The sequence below is a fragment of the Marmota marmota genome, unplaced genomic scaffold (genome assembly GCF_001458135.2).
Source record: "Marmota marmota marmota unplaced genomic scaffold, marMar, whole genome shotgun sequence".
Taxonomy (NCBI): domain Eukaryota; kingdom Metazoa; phylum Chordata; class Mammalia; order Rodentia; family Sciuridae; genus Marmota; species Marmota marmota.
In genome coordinates this window covers 7002734-7019292 of record NW_026000077.1, presented here as the reverse complement: position 1 = coordinate 7019292, position 16559 = coordinate 7002734, and the positions used below count along the sequence as shown (strand labels likewise).

At 37.0% G+C, this 16559-nt stretch overlaps 1 protein-coding gene across 5 annotated transcripts in view; it reads left to right on the top strand.

Annotated features, from left to right (window-relative positions):
• Positions 1–16559, top strand: part of Wars2 (tryptophanyl tRNA synthetase 2, mitochondrial) — a 78984-nt gene that overhangs the window by 32727 nt on the left and 29698 nt on the right. For 4 of the 5 annotated variants that reach the window (XM_015502239.2, XM_048814586.1, XM_048814587.1 and 1 more), the window contains exon 2: positions 7007–7264. The exons of the other annotated variant lie outside the window; for it this stretch is intronic. In XM_015502239.2, the coding sequence (XP_015357725.1) occupies positions 7007–7264 (258 nt within the window). The remainder of the gene's footprint in view (positions 1–7006; positions 7265–16559) is intronic. 5 annotated transcript variants of the gene reach the window in all.

Below are 16559 nucleotides of genomic sequence, written 5' to 3'. Positions count from 1 at the left end.
CTCCTCCTTCCACCTAGATCTCCTTCCAGTACTGCTCTTCTATTTTCATGACATCCTCATTTTTATTCCTTATTTCTCTCTAGCTTCTACATATGAGAGAAGACATGCGACCCTTGACTTTCTGACTTATTTCACTTAGTATGATGTTCTTTAGTTTCATCCTTTTACCAGTAAATGACATAATTTCACCCTTCTTTATGACTGAGTAGAACTCTATCATGTATGTATGCCACATTTTCTTTACCCATTGTCTGTTGATGGGCAGAAGCCAATTCCACAAATGTGGCTTTTGTGAATTGCACTGCTATAAACATCTGTATGCCTATTATCACTATTGTAAGCTGATTCTAGTTCTTTGAGGAGTGGGATAGCTGGGTCGTGTGGTCATATGGAGTCTTTCGAGGACTCTCCATACTGCTTTCCAAAGTCCTTTTCTAATTTGCAGTCCTGCCAATAAGGTGTCAATGTACCTTTTCATTGCATCTTTGCCAGCTCTTATTGTATTCTCGATAGCTGCAATCCTAACTGGTGTGAGGTGGATATCAGTGTAGTTCTGATTTGCATTTCCCTGATTGCTAAGGATGTTGAACATTTTTTTTTATATATTTGTTGGCCATTGTATTTCTCTTTTTGAGAAGTGTCTATTTAGTTCATCTGCCCATAATTGTGTTGTCTGTTTTATTAAATTGTTCAAATTTTTTAATATATTCTGAATATTAATCCCCGTATGAAGAGCAGGTGGCAAAGATTTTCTCCCATTCAGTAGGATCTCTCTTCACAGTCTTGTTTCCTTTGCTGTACAGAAGCTTTTTAATTTGAGGGCATCCCATTTGTTGATTCTTGGTTTTATTTCTTGAGCTTTAGAAGTTATTAAGAGAGTCAGTGCCTGTGCTGTTATGCTGGGGCATTAACTCTGTTTTCTTCTAGCAGTTGCAGTGTTTCTCATCTACTTTCTAGGTCTTTGATCCATTTCAAGTTGATTTTTGTGTAGGGCAAGAGATGAAAGATCTAATTTTATTCTTCTAAGTGTAGCTATCCAGTTTTCTTGGGAATATTTGTTAAAAATGTCATTTCTCCAATGGCTGTTTTTAAGTCAGGCCAATCTTAAAGTCAAGAAGTTTTAAAATGGATGCAACCCAGTGTGTCAGAAGCAGCACAGAACCCAATGGCGAAGGTTTCAATCCAGATCTGACTCACCTACCTGTGACCCTAGGTAGTTAAGTTAGTTAGCCTTGTAGTGTCCTTCCACGGACAGTGATGCCAATGATTCCTACCTTCCTTAAACAATATAAGGTCTATGAAAGGGCCAGGGACTACTTCTGATAGCTAAATTCATCACAAGAAGAAAAACACATCTGTAAAAGTATTTTATCAGCTGATCAAAGGATAGCCCAGTACATATTGGGAAAACTCTCAAAATTTGGAAGTGACTGAAGCCTGTAGAAAACTTTAAAAAATGTGAAGGTTTTTGCTTTTAAATTCATTTACTAGACTAACAATATATATTAAGTGCTTATCATAGATGTCCTTAATAAACTCAGTTAATAAGTTAGTTGTTCCTTTGTTTTGTTTTTGGATACTAGAGGATTGAAAGTAAAAAAAAAAAAAAAAAAGAAAGAAAGAAAGAGACCTCATGAAAAATAGAAGCAACACTAATAAAAGTAAAGAAAGGAAATCTGGAAGGAGGAAGAGTAAAGAAAAGGTACTGGGGAACGAAATTTAGCAAACTATGTTATGTGCATATATGAATATGTCACAACGAGTCCCACTACTATGTGTAATAATAATGCAACAATTAAAAGAATAAATAGAATGACTGAACAATTGATGTTATAGCTGTGTATAGGAGGATTTTTTTTTTTGGGGGGGGGGGGTTTACCAGGAATTGAATTCATGGGTACCTGCCCACTGAACCTCATCCCCAGCCCTATTTTGTATTTTATTTAGAGACAGGATCTCACTGAGCTGTGTAGCACCTCACTTTTGCTGAGGCTGGCTTTGAACTCCCGATCCTTCTCTCTCAGCCTCCCAAGCTGCTGGGATTACAGGCATGGGCCACCTTGCCTGGCATAGCAGGGCTTTTTAAGGACTCTTGAAACCTTTGGTTGAAATTTTTGTTTTCCACAACCATACTGAAGTTGAGTGTTTTACAGCTTACTTTTAATGTTTTCTATTTGGGATTAAAGGCAGAAACTCTCAAGTGAATCACAAGCATTGTTCTTTGCCATACTTAATAGCTTAGGACTTTTCAATTAATTTTGAGTAGTCACTGAAATTAAGAAAATTATAGGGCTGGGGATGTGGCTCAAGCCGTAGCGCGCTTGCCTGGCATGCTTGGGGTGCTGGGTTCGATCCTCAGCACCACATAAAAATAAAATAAAGATGTTTCCACCAAAAACTAAAAAATAAATATTAAAAATTCTCTCTCTCTCTCTCTCTCTCTCTCTCTTTAAAAATGAAAAGAAAATTATAAATTTTTTTGTGTTTGTGAAATTGGTAAATCTGTTCTACCTCTGATTTGAAAATCCATTCTCTGTTCTGGAATACATCAAGTGCCAATGGTAGTGCTGATTCTAAAACAAGCCAATGGATGCATTGGTTGCAAATGGCATTTGTTAAGGAACTGTGCCTTGAGTAAAACTGAAGACCTGATTTGTAAAAAAGCTCACTTTTGCTCCTCTGTCCAGCCTCGTGGAATTGTAGGCTGGTGCTCCTGCCTGCCCCATGGGTGAATGAGCTCCTGTGGGCTCGTCTTGAAGCTGTTTTCTTTGCGGTTTGCCCTGGTCCACGGGGAAGCTGTGCATTCATTTTCATTCTTCTCCAGCTCCAGTGCTTTTGAATACAGAACCCCCATCCTCCCACCTCCCAAACTCTACATTCCAACGCCGTGATCTCATGGTACCAGGCGTATCTCCCCTGCCATGCCGGCAGGCTGCCCGCTGACTCTTGCAGGGGAACAGACGGGAACATAAACTCACGGTGGAAGAGCAGGATGCTCTCTGTATATTTTTAAGACCAGGAATCCAGTTCCCATTTAGAGGCTGTATTTTTTTAATAGCTCCTTGAAAATTGAACAAAACATTTCTTGTTGTTCTTATTTCTTGATAATATCATTCCCTCTGCCCCGATGTATAGAATCTCAGAAACTAGAGAATGGAAAAGATGTATTAGATCATGTCTAGCCCATTCCCACTGGTCAAAATTCTTTTTTTCCCACAGTCTGTCCTCTAGTGCTTTTCTTTTCTAGTTTTCTCAAGAATTTGTTTTCTCCATTTCTCCTGGGGAATAATTTCTTAGTTTGACCATGGAGGAATTTATGGGGAAATATTCAGATTCTTTTTTTTTTCAGCTTAATATTCCTGGTCTTCATAACCCTTTACATTACCATAAACAGTTCCTCTTTTTCCTAGGTCAAGCATTTCTGGATGGTATTTTTTTTCCCTTCCATTTATTAAGTTCAGAGTTTGTTTTTCTGCTTTGCTTTCTCTCTTCATCAATCAACCTTAAAGCTCATTAATCATTTTTTACTGCACTGAAAACTCTTTTGCTTATTCCCATATCGGGAACCCAGAGCTGGTTAAGGTCCCTAGGTACTGGAGGAAGCTTCCCTAAGATGTACTATGAGTACATGTGTTTCTCTCTCCTTCCCTCCCTCCCTCCCTCAATTCTCAACTAGAAACTGTTTGTAAATTGTGATTTAAAGAGTTAGTTATTTGAAGGCCTAGTGTGAGTGTGTTTGTTTGTGATTTTGAGTGGTTAGATGATATTTGTTCTCAGTTATGTCAATGATATTTTTCATATCCTCAGAGCTGCAAATCTTTTGATCTCCTCCTGAGGGCTTGGATCAAGTACAATTCTGGACCTAATGTAACTGTAATGTGGCATTCTATTTTAGAGCTGCCCTCCTAGGAGTAGAAAGGGAAATAAACTGATATTTGTAGGATTTGAAATTCTGGGGGAAAAGGATGGGGAGATTTTAAGTAGTCTTTTAACATTCACATATTTAAAGCAGATTAGCTTTCAGTGTTGGGTATAAAGATAAATCTTCATCTGCTATACAGTTTCCTGGATTGGGTTAGGGAGGTGGTTCTACCCAAAGCCATGTTATAAGACTCAATGTAATCCCAGTCAAAAATTTCAACAGATTGTTTTTTTCTCTCTCAGGACTTGGCAAGTTGATTCTAAAATGTATTAAGTATAAAGGAGCAAAATCAAGTGAAATATTCTCGAAAAATAGAAAGACTTGACTACCAGATCCCAAGACTTATTTAAAAAGCAGTGTCATACTGGCACACATACAAATAGACGAATGGGACAGAAATGAAAGACCGGATAGTTAACAGATTCTCCATGTTGTGAATCCTTTATGACAGCTGTGGTATTCCAGAGTAATATGAAGAAGCAGTCTTTTCAATTCAAGGTGCTAGAACCATCAGATATCCATGTACAGGGACCATCCCACCCACCCACCCACCCCCCTACACCCCACACCCCCCCACACACACACACAGTAAAAGAAAGAAAGTAGAAATGACAGGGGCGGGTTGTGGCTTAGTGGTAGAGCGCTTGCCTAGCATGCGCAAGGCACTGGGTTCCATTCCCGGGCATCACATAAAAAATAAATAAATAAACAAATAAAATAAAGGTTAAAAAAATAAGAAAGAAAGAAATCGGATGCCTATCACAGGCTATATGCAAAAACTCCAGATGGATACCAGCATAATTGTGAAAGATAAAACTTTAAAGTACACACACACACACACACACACACACAAACACACATGCTTTAGTATGTATACATGCACACATCTCCATGACTTTAGGGTATTGAATGTTTTCTTCTATGATAAAAAAAAAATCTGTAGTCAAAATTTATGAATTTGGCTGGTAAAGTTAGAAACCTCTCATAGTCAAAAGATATGTAAAAAGACAAATAGGCACACAGTAAAAGAATATATTTTTATGTATAATTGAGAAAGTATTAGTTATATAGAATATGTACCATTTTTTTTTTTTTTTTTTTTTGTGCTAGGGATTGAACCCAGGGCCTTGTGCATGCAAGGTAAGCATTCTACCAATTGAGCTATATCCCCGGCCCCTATATTCCAATATTTAAATAAATAAAAGATAATCCATTCTGAGAAAAATAGACAAAACAATTTAAATAGACTCTTGACTAAAGAAGTAAAAAATAGCCAATAATCATAAAAGTCTCAACTTCTTTAACAAAGAGGTGAAATTAAATCATAATTAGATTCTACTTCGTGGAGTAGAATCTACATGTTAGTAAAACACAAAAGGCTGGCAACACCAGGTTTTGAAGGGAGGTGGAACAACAAGAGCTGGTGGTAGAAATGTAAAGGAGTAGTTCACCACATGGTAGGTAGTTGCAGGTGTGAGTATACACCTTTTGATTCAGCAGCTGGGTCTCTACACATGCACACTAGAGAAACTTGCACTGTACACAAAGAGAAATGGACTTTTTTGTTCCTATAACTTTATTTTGCAAAATGTCAAGCCTATGGAAAAGTGGCAAATAAGCATACCATATATGATAAAGCCTTCACAGATGCTGGCTAAGCAAAATATGGTAGTTAGTGGAGAGAGCATGCCTGGGCTTTGAAGTCAGTGAGTGATACTTGCACTGAAATCCCAATTCCACCACTTATAGCTCTGTCATCAAGGGAGATCTATTAAAATCTGTAAGCCTCGGTTTTCTCATCTGCCCTGGATACAATAATATGCCTACCATATCAATAACATAAGGATTAACTATATTAATGTTTATAAGGCATTGAGATAAAGTGTCAGCAACATAGTAGTTGCCCTGTAAGTTATGGTCACTATTATTAATTTTTTGTTGTAATGGTGGTTAAAATGATAATGATGTATTTTATATTTCCAGAGCCTTTTAATTACAGCACATTTATTGATACATACTCATTGTGAATTTTTTCACCATAGAATATTAAGTAATTCTGGGGGGAAACAGCAAAAATGCTGTTTTTATTTAACCCTGTATTGCATTTTTTCATTTTCCTATTAAAATTTCGTTACTAGAAAGTACAATCCAAAGAGAAAATATGATCATGACCAAAAAAATGTTTTTATAATTTAGGAAATTATGCAGAATTAAAAACTTCTTTTGAAGAAATAAAAATGTAATTTTATCAAAATTAAAAGAAACTGAGGGCTGGGGTTGTGGCTCAGTGGCAGAGCTTGCTTGCCTCGCACATGTGAGGCATTGGGTTCAATCCTCAGCACCACATTAAAATAAACAAACAAAATAAAGATATTGTGTCCATGTATAACTAAAAAAAAATTTAAAGAAAGAAACTGAAGCACAAAAAAGTTTTTAAAAAGTTCTTTAAAAAATAATATTAGAAATAAAAAGTGTTTCCTAATTTCTAATCCAAGAATCTACACAGTAAATTTACTATCAGCAATTATTTAAAAAAAACACACTTTAATAAATAGCAGTAGCCTTTAGCACTAAAGCTATGGCCTTCATTTCCTTAACTACAAAATAAGTGAAATCACATGAAAAACCTTTGAGCTTCTTACTCTCTAATGAAATATGATTCTATGACTGAGGACTTTCTCACTGACCACCAGAACCACAGTCGTCTTTTCTTCTTGGGAGCTGCTGCCTGTACCGCACTCTTCTACTTTCCTACCTAGTCATGATTATGATACCCCATTGTACCTTTACTTATCTTTTCATAAACATCCTGTATCTCCAGTTAGATCATATTCTCTTGGGGTTGCAGACCTCTTTTCATGTATCATTATGTTTAAAAGGTTTTAAGTGTAAAAAAAAATTAAACGTCATGGTCTTTAATAGCACCTAGTGTGCACAGCGTAAGCACAAAATAAATGCTTAATGCAAATGACTGTCAGATTACAGTTGGCAAAAACAGGACTAGCCATCATAGTCATTGTAACATGAGCATAGGATTTGGGATCCTGCCTCAAAAGCAAATATGTTTATTTTCCTTCGTTTTAGAAAGACAGTATGGAGCGGATATTTTCTGGTATTCAGCCTACAGGAATCCTCCACTTGGGAAATTACCTAGGAGCCATTGAGAGCTGGGTGAGGTTACAGGATGAATATGACACAGTGCTATACAGCATCGTTGACCTCCACTCCATCACCATCCCTCAAGACCCCACCATTCTTCGGCAGAGCATCCTGGACATGACTGCAGCTCTTCTTGCTTGTGGTATAAATCCAGAGAAAAGCATCCTTTTTCAACAATCTCAGGTCAGCATCACGGATTAGAATCGAGAACAATATTTACTTTCCAATTATTTAAGGAAAAATTTGAATGATTCATGCAGCTCCTGTTCATTTTTTTTTTTTAATTGTTCAAGGGCAGCTTCATCAAATGCAATTGTTTTCGTTAAATGTTTTGTCTATATACCTATCGTTATGTATCCATATATTTCTTTTTTTTTAATTTAATTTTTAGTTGTAATTGGACACAATACCTTTATTTTATTTATGTTTATGTGGGGCTGAGGATTGAATTCAGGGCCTTGCATGTGCTAGGCGAGCACTCTACTGCTGAGACAAAATCCCTACCCAAGTATCCTTAAATTTCAATAGTGTTTTTCAACTTATCTTCCACTGGACTTGGCAAATTTATAGTTCTTCATCTATCAAAAAAGTTGTATCTAATACTTTTAATCCTGGAATGTTTTTTTCTTTGCTCTATTGCAAGAATCATTGAACCAATGATTTTGTGCTATTGACTAATCTCTTTATGATCAAGGACAGAATTTAGTGACCAGTGGTTTTATGTAATTCCAATGTTGCTTTCTTGGGTATTGCATTTGGAAGGCCTATTGGATAATCCCCATTGTTCATTCTTTGTCTAATAGCTTTTGAGAAGATTTGATAGGACAAGCTGGGAAATTGGAAGACAAAGTCCCAGTGTCTTGTGTCCAAGCCAAGAAATGCTTCAGAGCAAAGCCAAAATATTTGACTCATATCTTTACTATGGATGAATCAGTTTATTCTTGGACATGCAGAGAGCCTGGCCCAGAGAGAGGACAATTATGAAATGCTTTAACAAAGAAGATAAAAATTCTAACTGATCCATGCCCTCATTACATATCTGCTTTAACCTGCAGCCAAACCGTAGCCAAGGAATGACCTCCCTTGATCATAATCTTCTATCATTATTTTAATATGTTTTATTGTCCACAGAACTTAAAGTAATGATTCACATAGATCAACCTATTACATATGCAGTAAGGCTGGGGGTATAGTTCAATGGTAGAGCACTTGCCTAGCAATCCTCAACACCTCAAAACACACACACACACACACGTACACACCCTGAAAAGTGTCTTCAAAAAATAAACAAGGATCAAACCCAGTGCCTCTCTCATTAAAAAGATAAATAAATAAAGGAATTGTGTTCATCTACAACTAAAAAAATATTTTAAAAAATAAAATAAATGAATTTATCAACTTAAGCTTGTTGCCAACATGTAGATATTTGATAAAATAATAGAATGGAATTGCTAAATGGCATTTTACTCCAACTTCCTTATAATTCATCACTAAGCCTTTACTTACACATGATTTTCAAATTCAGTGTTGGACAGCTCTAATTGCTATAAGGTTCTATCTCACATTGAGCAAACATCTGCCTCTCTATAATTTGCATCATTCATTTAATTTCTGCTAAGTATAGACAATAAATTAATCTCTCTTCACACACCTGTTCTTCAAATACTTGGAAACCTGGATTATGTGCCATCCCTAGTCTGCAGGTGTTACCTTATTCCAACCAGTTGTCCCCGCTTCTCTCACTCTTGGTCTTTGTATCTCAGAAGCACTCTCACCTTCTCTCTGAAAATATGAAACTCTCATATTTCATGAAATAACGTTTCTTCAAACTCTTTGCATCTATTTCTGACATTGGAAAGCTGGTCATCATCAGAGCCACTTCTTGAGTCACCTAATGCATTTTGCAAAGCACATTCATCTTTACTCCATCTAAGCTGTTTTTGATATAAGCGCTCTTTTGATCCTTATTGGATGTTATTTCTAAAAATTTTAGTCCCAGCAACAAGTACCTACACCTGTATTTCTTAGGTGAATATGTCTACTCTCCACAAAATAACCACTTACCAGATTGCTTTTGTAAATAATCTTTAAAATTAAAGGCTTATTTATAGCCATATCCAAAGACTGCACTTTGAACTTATTCCTCCAGGAATAATTACCATATGGAAATATTTCCCTATTAACATATTATAAATGTTGTCTCCTTTGTAAAGGATTTTTGGCAGTGACCTTCATAAGCACTTAAAATTTTCAATAATTCCACGGTACTTTGTCATTTAAAAAGCAATTATGATAGAGTAAAACCTCAATATGAGAGACTTTGTAAGGGCTCTCTCATAAATGAAGGATAAAAAATTTCTCCATCTCTTGAAAGGTGACCAACGAGATCGTTGGTTCCAAGAAGGCTGTGGGTGTAGGTCAAATAGTGGAGGTGACCAGTGTTGACAGGCATGTACCTGCCTCCTTGTAGCCTCAGTGCAGCCCTGAGCCGTCACAGTTCCCTCTCTGCCATCTCAGACTTCAGCTCTGTTGGGGTGGATTTTGATAGTTTGCCAGTAAAACTTAAAGGAAGTATTTGTTTTGCCTACATTTCACAACTTTTCTATCAAAGCAGATGTGAAAGATTTCCTCAGGTCTCTTTCTGACCACAGAACATGCGGACTTAGCTGTTCTCTTCTTTTTTGGATCAGGCAACCAACCTATTGTGTAGATACACCAGATATTTTATCAGACTCGCATTCCTCTTTTTAAATATTAAGTGAAGAAAACTTTTTAATATTTATAAGAATAGTGTATTGTAACTCTCATCACTTAACATGATGTGGCTTATCTCATCAAGTTATTTTCTTGTTGCTGTTGAAGCATTTTAATGCAGATACTACACATTATAGCATTTTTCTTCCTTAATAATTCAGTATGCCTCTCTATAAGTTAATTAATTTTTTTGTGGGGGCGGTGGTACCAGGGACTGAACTAAGGGGCACTTGACCACTGAGCCACATCCCCAGCTCTATTTTTTATATTTTATTTAGAGACAAGGTCTCACTGAGTTGTTTAGCACCTCACTTTTTACTGAGGCTGGCTTTGAACTCGTGATCCTCCTGTCTCAGCCTCCCAGGCTGCTGGGATTACAGGCGTGCACCACCTCAACCAGCAAGTTAAGTAAGTTTTTGTATATGACCATAATGCTATCATCACACCTAGCAAAGTTATTAATTCTATATTATTATCTAATACCCAGATTACTCTGATTCTCCCCAAAATGTTTTTGGAGTTAGCTTCTTTGATTGATGATCTACCAAAATCCACACATCATATTTTATTATAGAGTGAAATCTTTATGTGTATATGTGCTCTTTGATTTGTTGATCAAGTTTTATTTTATTTCCTATAAAGTAAATCCTTCTGCACTTAAAAAATTTTAAACTTCAATTTTTATGGTTTTACTTTTTTTATACCTTTGATATATTGATCAAGTTTTCTTTTACTTGCTATAAAGTTAATTCTTATAAACTTAAAAATAAACCTTAATGTTGTGTTTCTGTCCCTTTGCACTAATCTGTGTAATTAGATGTTTGGTGACTATAAACTGCTGTCCCATGGAGTTGCTCGTCCTTCTGTTCATTAGTTTAAATAGAATGTGTGCTTGCCTAGTGCCCACAGAGCTCCTCGAGAGAAGTATTCTGTATTGGTTCCTTTAGAAAAGACCATAAAGCTTCAGTTGTTCATAGTGATGGAAACATCCTCCTCATGTTTTATCTTCAGACTGTGAAGGCGTGTGTTAGCTTTTGCTTCTTAGAACCATTTCTAGAAGAAGTATAATTGAATAAGCTAGTCTCCAGAACAATTATTTCTAAACACAGGGCCCCCTATGTGCAGTGCTGTAGCATGTGAAAGAATCATCATAGGCTGTGATTTATGGTTGTGATCCAAAAATCAAGAATTAACTATGTCTTTGTTTTCCCATTTATTTTAATTGACAAAGATTGTATATATTTATGTATACAATGTGTGATGTTTTGGTATATGTATAGGTTGCAGAATGGCTAAATCAAGCCAATTAGCATATGTATTGCCTCACCTACCTTCATGTGGTGAGGCAATATTTTTGCAAGATTCAAGCATACACTACATTGTTATATAGCCACCATATTATACAGTAGGTCTTTATTAAACTTTATTCCTCCTGTGGTTTTATATCCTGTGTCCTTTAATGAACATTCCCATTTTGCCTCACTCTCCCCTGATAATCACCATTCTAGTCTCTGCTTCTATGAGTTCAACTCTTTTAGATTCTACATGTGGTCTCTATGATATTTCTGTTTCTGTGCTTGGCTTATTTCATTGAACATAATATCCTCCAGGTACATCCATGTTGTTACAAATGAAAGGATTTTCTTTTCTTCTTTTTTAGTTCTGAATAGTGTTTTATGGTGTGTATATGCCACATTTTCATTATCCTTCGTCTGTTGGTGAACACTTAGGCTGATTTCCGTATCTTGGGTATTGTAAATAATGCTATGTTAACCATGGGAGTGCAGGTAGCTCTTTCACATACTGATTTCCTATCCTTTGGATATATATCACTAGGGGGTTTATATGCAATTCTATTTTTAAGTTATTGAGGAACCTCTATACCACTTTCTATAATGGCTATTCTAATTTCCATTACCACTAACATTATGGAAGAGTTCCCTTTCACTAGTAACCATTCAAGCAGGTGTGAGATAATCAACCCATGAAGTCTTCAGTGGATGGGGACAGAAAAAATAATAATAATCAGCATTTTAAGATTCATTAAAAAGGGAAGTCATGTTTATTAGAAAACTAATCTTTTTAAGAGTAAGGTTTACCCAGCCCTTTCATATGCATGACTTTTCTCTTAATGATCAGAATATCCACAAAAGTTACTGTTACCTTTCCTTTACAGATGATTAAATTGGAGTATAAGGAGATTAAATGAATTTTAAAATGTACTTAAAACCATCTTAGAGACATCTCCTATTTTGTAAATGTTTAAGGTATGTAACTTCTTGACAGCTTTAGATGGCAAAGCCAGGACTCCGTTTTCTCACGAAGGGACCGCTTTTAGAGGGTGTGCTCCTGGGGCAGGAATCTTATTCTGCCCCCTGCTGGTCACCCCGTTCCTGGCCTTTGCCTCTGGGGCTGCTGGCTGAGGGACAATGGGGAGCTGAAGCAGAACTCAAGGGGCCCTCCTTACCTCTTGCCTGGACAACTGAATTCCCCTTTCACCCCTGCCCTGCTCTCACAGAATGGCAGTCCATTCTCCGTGTGGCAGCCACGTTCATATTTTTACTAAAAATATATCTGCTTCTCTCCTGCCCTAAGTAAAAAATCTCAATTTAGTTAGAAAGGCCTTCTACAGTGAGTGAGCCCCAGGGAACAACAGGCCAGCATTTCTTTCACTACACCCACCAAGTTACGTAGACTTTATTTTTTTTTGATATTTTCTTAGTTGTCAATGGACTATATTTACCTATTTGTTTGTTGAGAATCCAACCCAGGGCCTCACACATGCTGGGCGAGTGCTGTACCCCAGAGCCACAACCCCAGCCCTATGTGGACTTTATATTGTCAAATCCCTATGTGGACTTTATATTGTCAGTATATTTTGTGTTCAGATGATTCAGTTCACTTTCACAAGTTATCTCTTTAAAGCAGACGTTGAAGAACTTTTTTCTGTTTTCATTTTGAGAAAGTTTGTTGGATCAATCAATTCTTAATTTATAAGCAGATAATTAAATGATAATTTGTCTACATTTATAAAATGGTTTTGGGGGGCTGGAGATATAGCTCAGTTGGTAGAGTGCTTGCCTTGCAAGCATAAGGCCCTGAGTTTGATCCCCAGCACTAAAAAAAAAAAAAAGAAAGAAAATGGTTTTTGTTAGTTCCTTTATATTGAGAGTTTTCTACTACATTTAAGCATTTCATTGATCCTTAAATATGTGATAGAGAGGATAAGAATTTAGAAAGCAATTATACTTAAAATAGTGGGCGCCAATGCCAGTTACAATTAATTCCACCTGCACCTACACATGCACAATTATTGGTAAGTAAAATTAAGAATTTTTGAAATTATGAATCAGAGAAAAAAATATTCTTCTATGTTATGTGATGTGCTTTTCTCAAATGTATCCACTGTGTTCAGTGTATTTTTACATTTATTACATTTTTGTATTTTTACGTTTACATATATTTTTACAAATATTTACTACTAAGGCATAAAAACAGTTTTCTCATGTGCTATTGTTGTACATCAGAAAGAGTCCTAGTAATGATGTGAAATAGGGAAAGAATTCAGCTATGCTATAATGCTGATTTTACCAATAATTTTCATCTCCAATCCTTTGCATTCTTTCTCAGCAGCCTGACTGGAACAATTTAGACTTATTGAAGATTCTTCTCATTATTTTCTTTTTCTTTCTCTCCCACTGGCCTGTAGTCATGGTTCTTCCCCTACAATATGTTTGCCATATGTGAAGAATTTTACAGACCCTCTCTTTTAAAAGGTGTGTGTGTGTGTGTGTGTGTGTGTGTACGCATGCACATGTGCGAGTGCAAACACACATGTGTATACACACACAGTGGGGAGAGTCAGAGAAGGCCTGGCCGAGATTTCCATCTCAATGCCAGAGTCAGGGGTCTTTATTTCCCGCAGGCAGAACTGGCCTCAGTGCAGATCCAGTCTGAGTCCCCCAGATGTCTCTGAGGCACAGGTATCCACACGCTCCCTGCAATCTAATCACTCTGCAGATGGAAGGTAGGAAGTGGAAAAAGACATAGCTTTAGGCCCTGGCTTCCTGCCGAGGCCAGGAAAAAGGGCCAGCTGAGGCCATTGGACATCATGTTACAAAAGGTCCAAAGCCGTCCCCAGAAAAGTCGAGGGAGGAAAATGGAATCTGCAGCTTTGGAATGTGGCCTTGTTCTCTGATTAGTTGTGTTTTGTTTCCCAGGAAACTCAAATCAATAATAATAATAAATAAATAAAAGGGAACTGTAGGGAGAGCAGTTTCTGAACGAAGGCCAAAGGAACTGACTACAGGCATCTTGGCTCGCTGTATACAAACAAAAGTCACACCCGACCCCCTTGTCCCTTTTTTTAGAGGTGTAGAAACAAGGCCCCAAACTGGACGGTCTCTGTCGTCTTCCGTCTATCCTGGTGGTTTTGGAAGCGCATTTGAGTACATAGTTAGGTTTGTTGAATCCTGAGTTGATAAAAACCATCAGCAGGTGTATGTTCGGCTCCTGGTAGAAAGGGGACAAACAACCAGCAGCATGGAGGGACAGGCTTGGGGGTCTGTTTGTAAAGGTGGCATTACCTCCCCAGTTCCTCCTGGAGGCAAGGATCCAGGTAGCCTGTGGTATAAATAAGGGGAAGTTAGGAAAATGATCATGTAAGCAAACTCTTAACACGTTTCCTTCTCTCCAGAGTCTCCACCAGTACCCCTCCTTGCCCAGATCTGCACCCCTGTGTGCCTTGATGAGCAAGGCGCAGTGTGTACATTGCGTCCATCCCACACACAGAAACAGGTTCATGTTGATGATACCTTCAAGAAGAGTTCCTGTCTTGCCATCAGATCCGTGGTGGAAAGAGTACAGACTTTGGAACTGGACCCATTTAGCTAGTATGTCACTGTCACCTGTTCTCAGTTGTGATACACTGGGCCAGTTCCTCAGCTTTCCTGAATCCCCCTTAGAACTCTCTAATAGGGATTTAAGTAAAATGGTGCGTCATGCTTGGCCATCCATATACTGCTCCCCATGGGCTCCCTGATTTTGCAAAGGATTTGTACAAAGGTAAATTGGGATTAGAAGGTGGAGGTCAAAATAATGGCAATGCTCCTTTTATCCTTAATGATAAAAGAGTTTCAGGAGAGTTTCTTGTTAAAGGATTTTTCTTCTGGGGTAAGCTTTTAAGAACTATTTCAGCCATTCAGAAAAGTGTGAAGATGATTGAAATTCTAGCCTTTTAGCATACTTGCTTCATGTAGTTTTGTTTCTTAGAAATAAAACTTTGCGAATATAATAGAAACTTTTTGTTTAGCTCACTCTAATCCCATTTCACTCTCTGCCTCCCCAGAGGTAACCACTCTATTGATTTCGATATTTATCATTCCCACATGTGTTTATATTGTTATTTAATATGATATGGCCATAATTTATATGATTTCTTTTGCATTTTTTAAAACTTTATGTAAATGATATTCTGCTATATATCTTCTTGCATGCATAATTATTTTGTTCAATGTTACATGTCTGAGATTAGTTTATTTTGACTGTTGTATAGTATTCCATTAGTCGGGCTCTGTCACAATTTATTTACCCAGTTTCCTGGCCAAGGATATATAGATTTTTTTTTCAGCTTTTTATTACTATAAACAATACTACAGGGCATACTTGGAAAAACTTGTGTGTACATCTGAAAGACTTTCTCTAAGTATAGATGCCTAAGAGTGGAATCATGAGGATATATGATGTATATATGGTCAACTTCACTGGCTTTGCCAGACTGCTCTCCAAATTGGATTCTAATTACATTCCCACTAACAGGAGAGTTCTTGTTGGTCTAAGTCCTCAGCAATGTTTGTATTATTAGACATTTTACTTTTGCCATTGTTATCGATGGAACATACTATCTTATTGTTTCGATATGAATTTCCCTGAAAACTAGTAAGGTTAGGCACTTTTATTAACCCTTTTAATTTCTTCTGTAAATTTTTCATATCTTTTATCATTTTGTAATTGTGTGTGTGTGTGTGTGTGTGTGTGTGTGTGTCTGTGATTTTGAGGATTGAGCCCAGAGTGCATACTTGGCAAGCACTCTACCACGGAGCTAATCCCCAGCCTGTTTTTATTTTCTTACTGATTTGTAGGAGTTCTTTACATATCCTGAATATTAATCCTTTGTTATATATTGTCTTTTTTTTTTTAGACCATGGTTTGTCTTTTTAAATGCTGTCTGTTGTACAGAAGTTTTCATGTTAATGTACATAATTCAGTCTTTTCCTTTGTGATTGTGTGCTTCTGAAGTGTTTTTTAAAGTAATTCTTTCTTGGCTTAATGGCATGAAGCTATTCTTTATTATCTCCAAAATGTATTTTAAGACTGACTTATATAAAACTTACAAATTACAACACATTTTGTTTATAAGATAAAACACACACACACACACACACACATGCAGTTAATATCACCAACTATCTCATCAGGGAAGTCTGCAAGTGTTGGGAAACTGTGTAGCACATAGTGATGGATATTTGTTTTCAAAAATTCTCACTTGCGATGAGAGGTGGGAGGGAAAGGGAGAGAGAAGGGAAATTGCATGGAAATGGAAGGAGACCCTCAGGGTTATACAAAAGTACATACAAGAGGAAGTGAGGGGAAAGGGAAAAATAATACAAGGGGGACAAATGAATGTCAGTAGAGGGGGCAGAGAGAGAAGAGGGGAGGGGAGGGG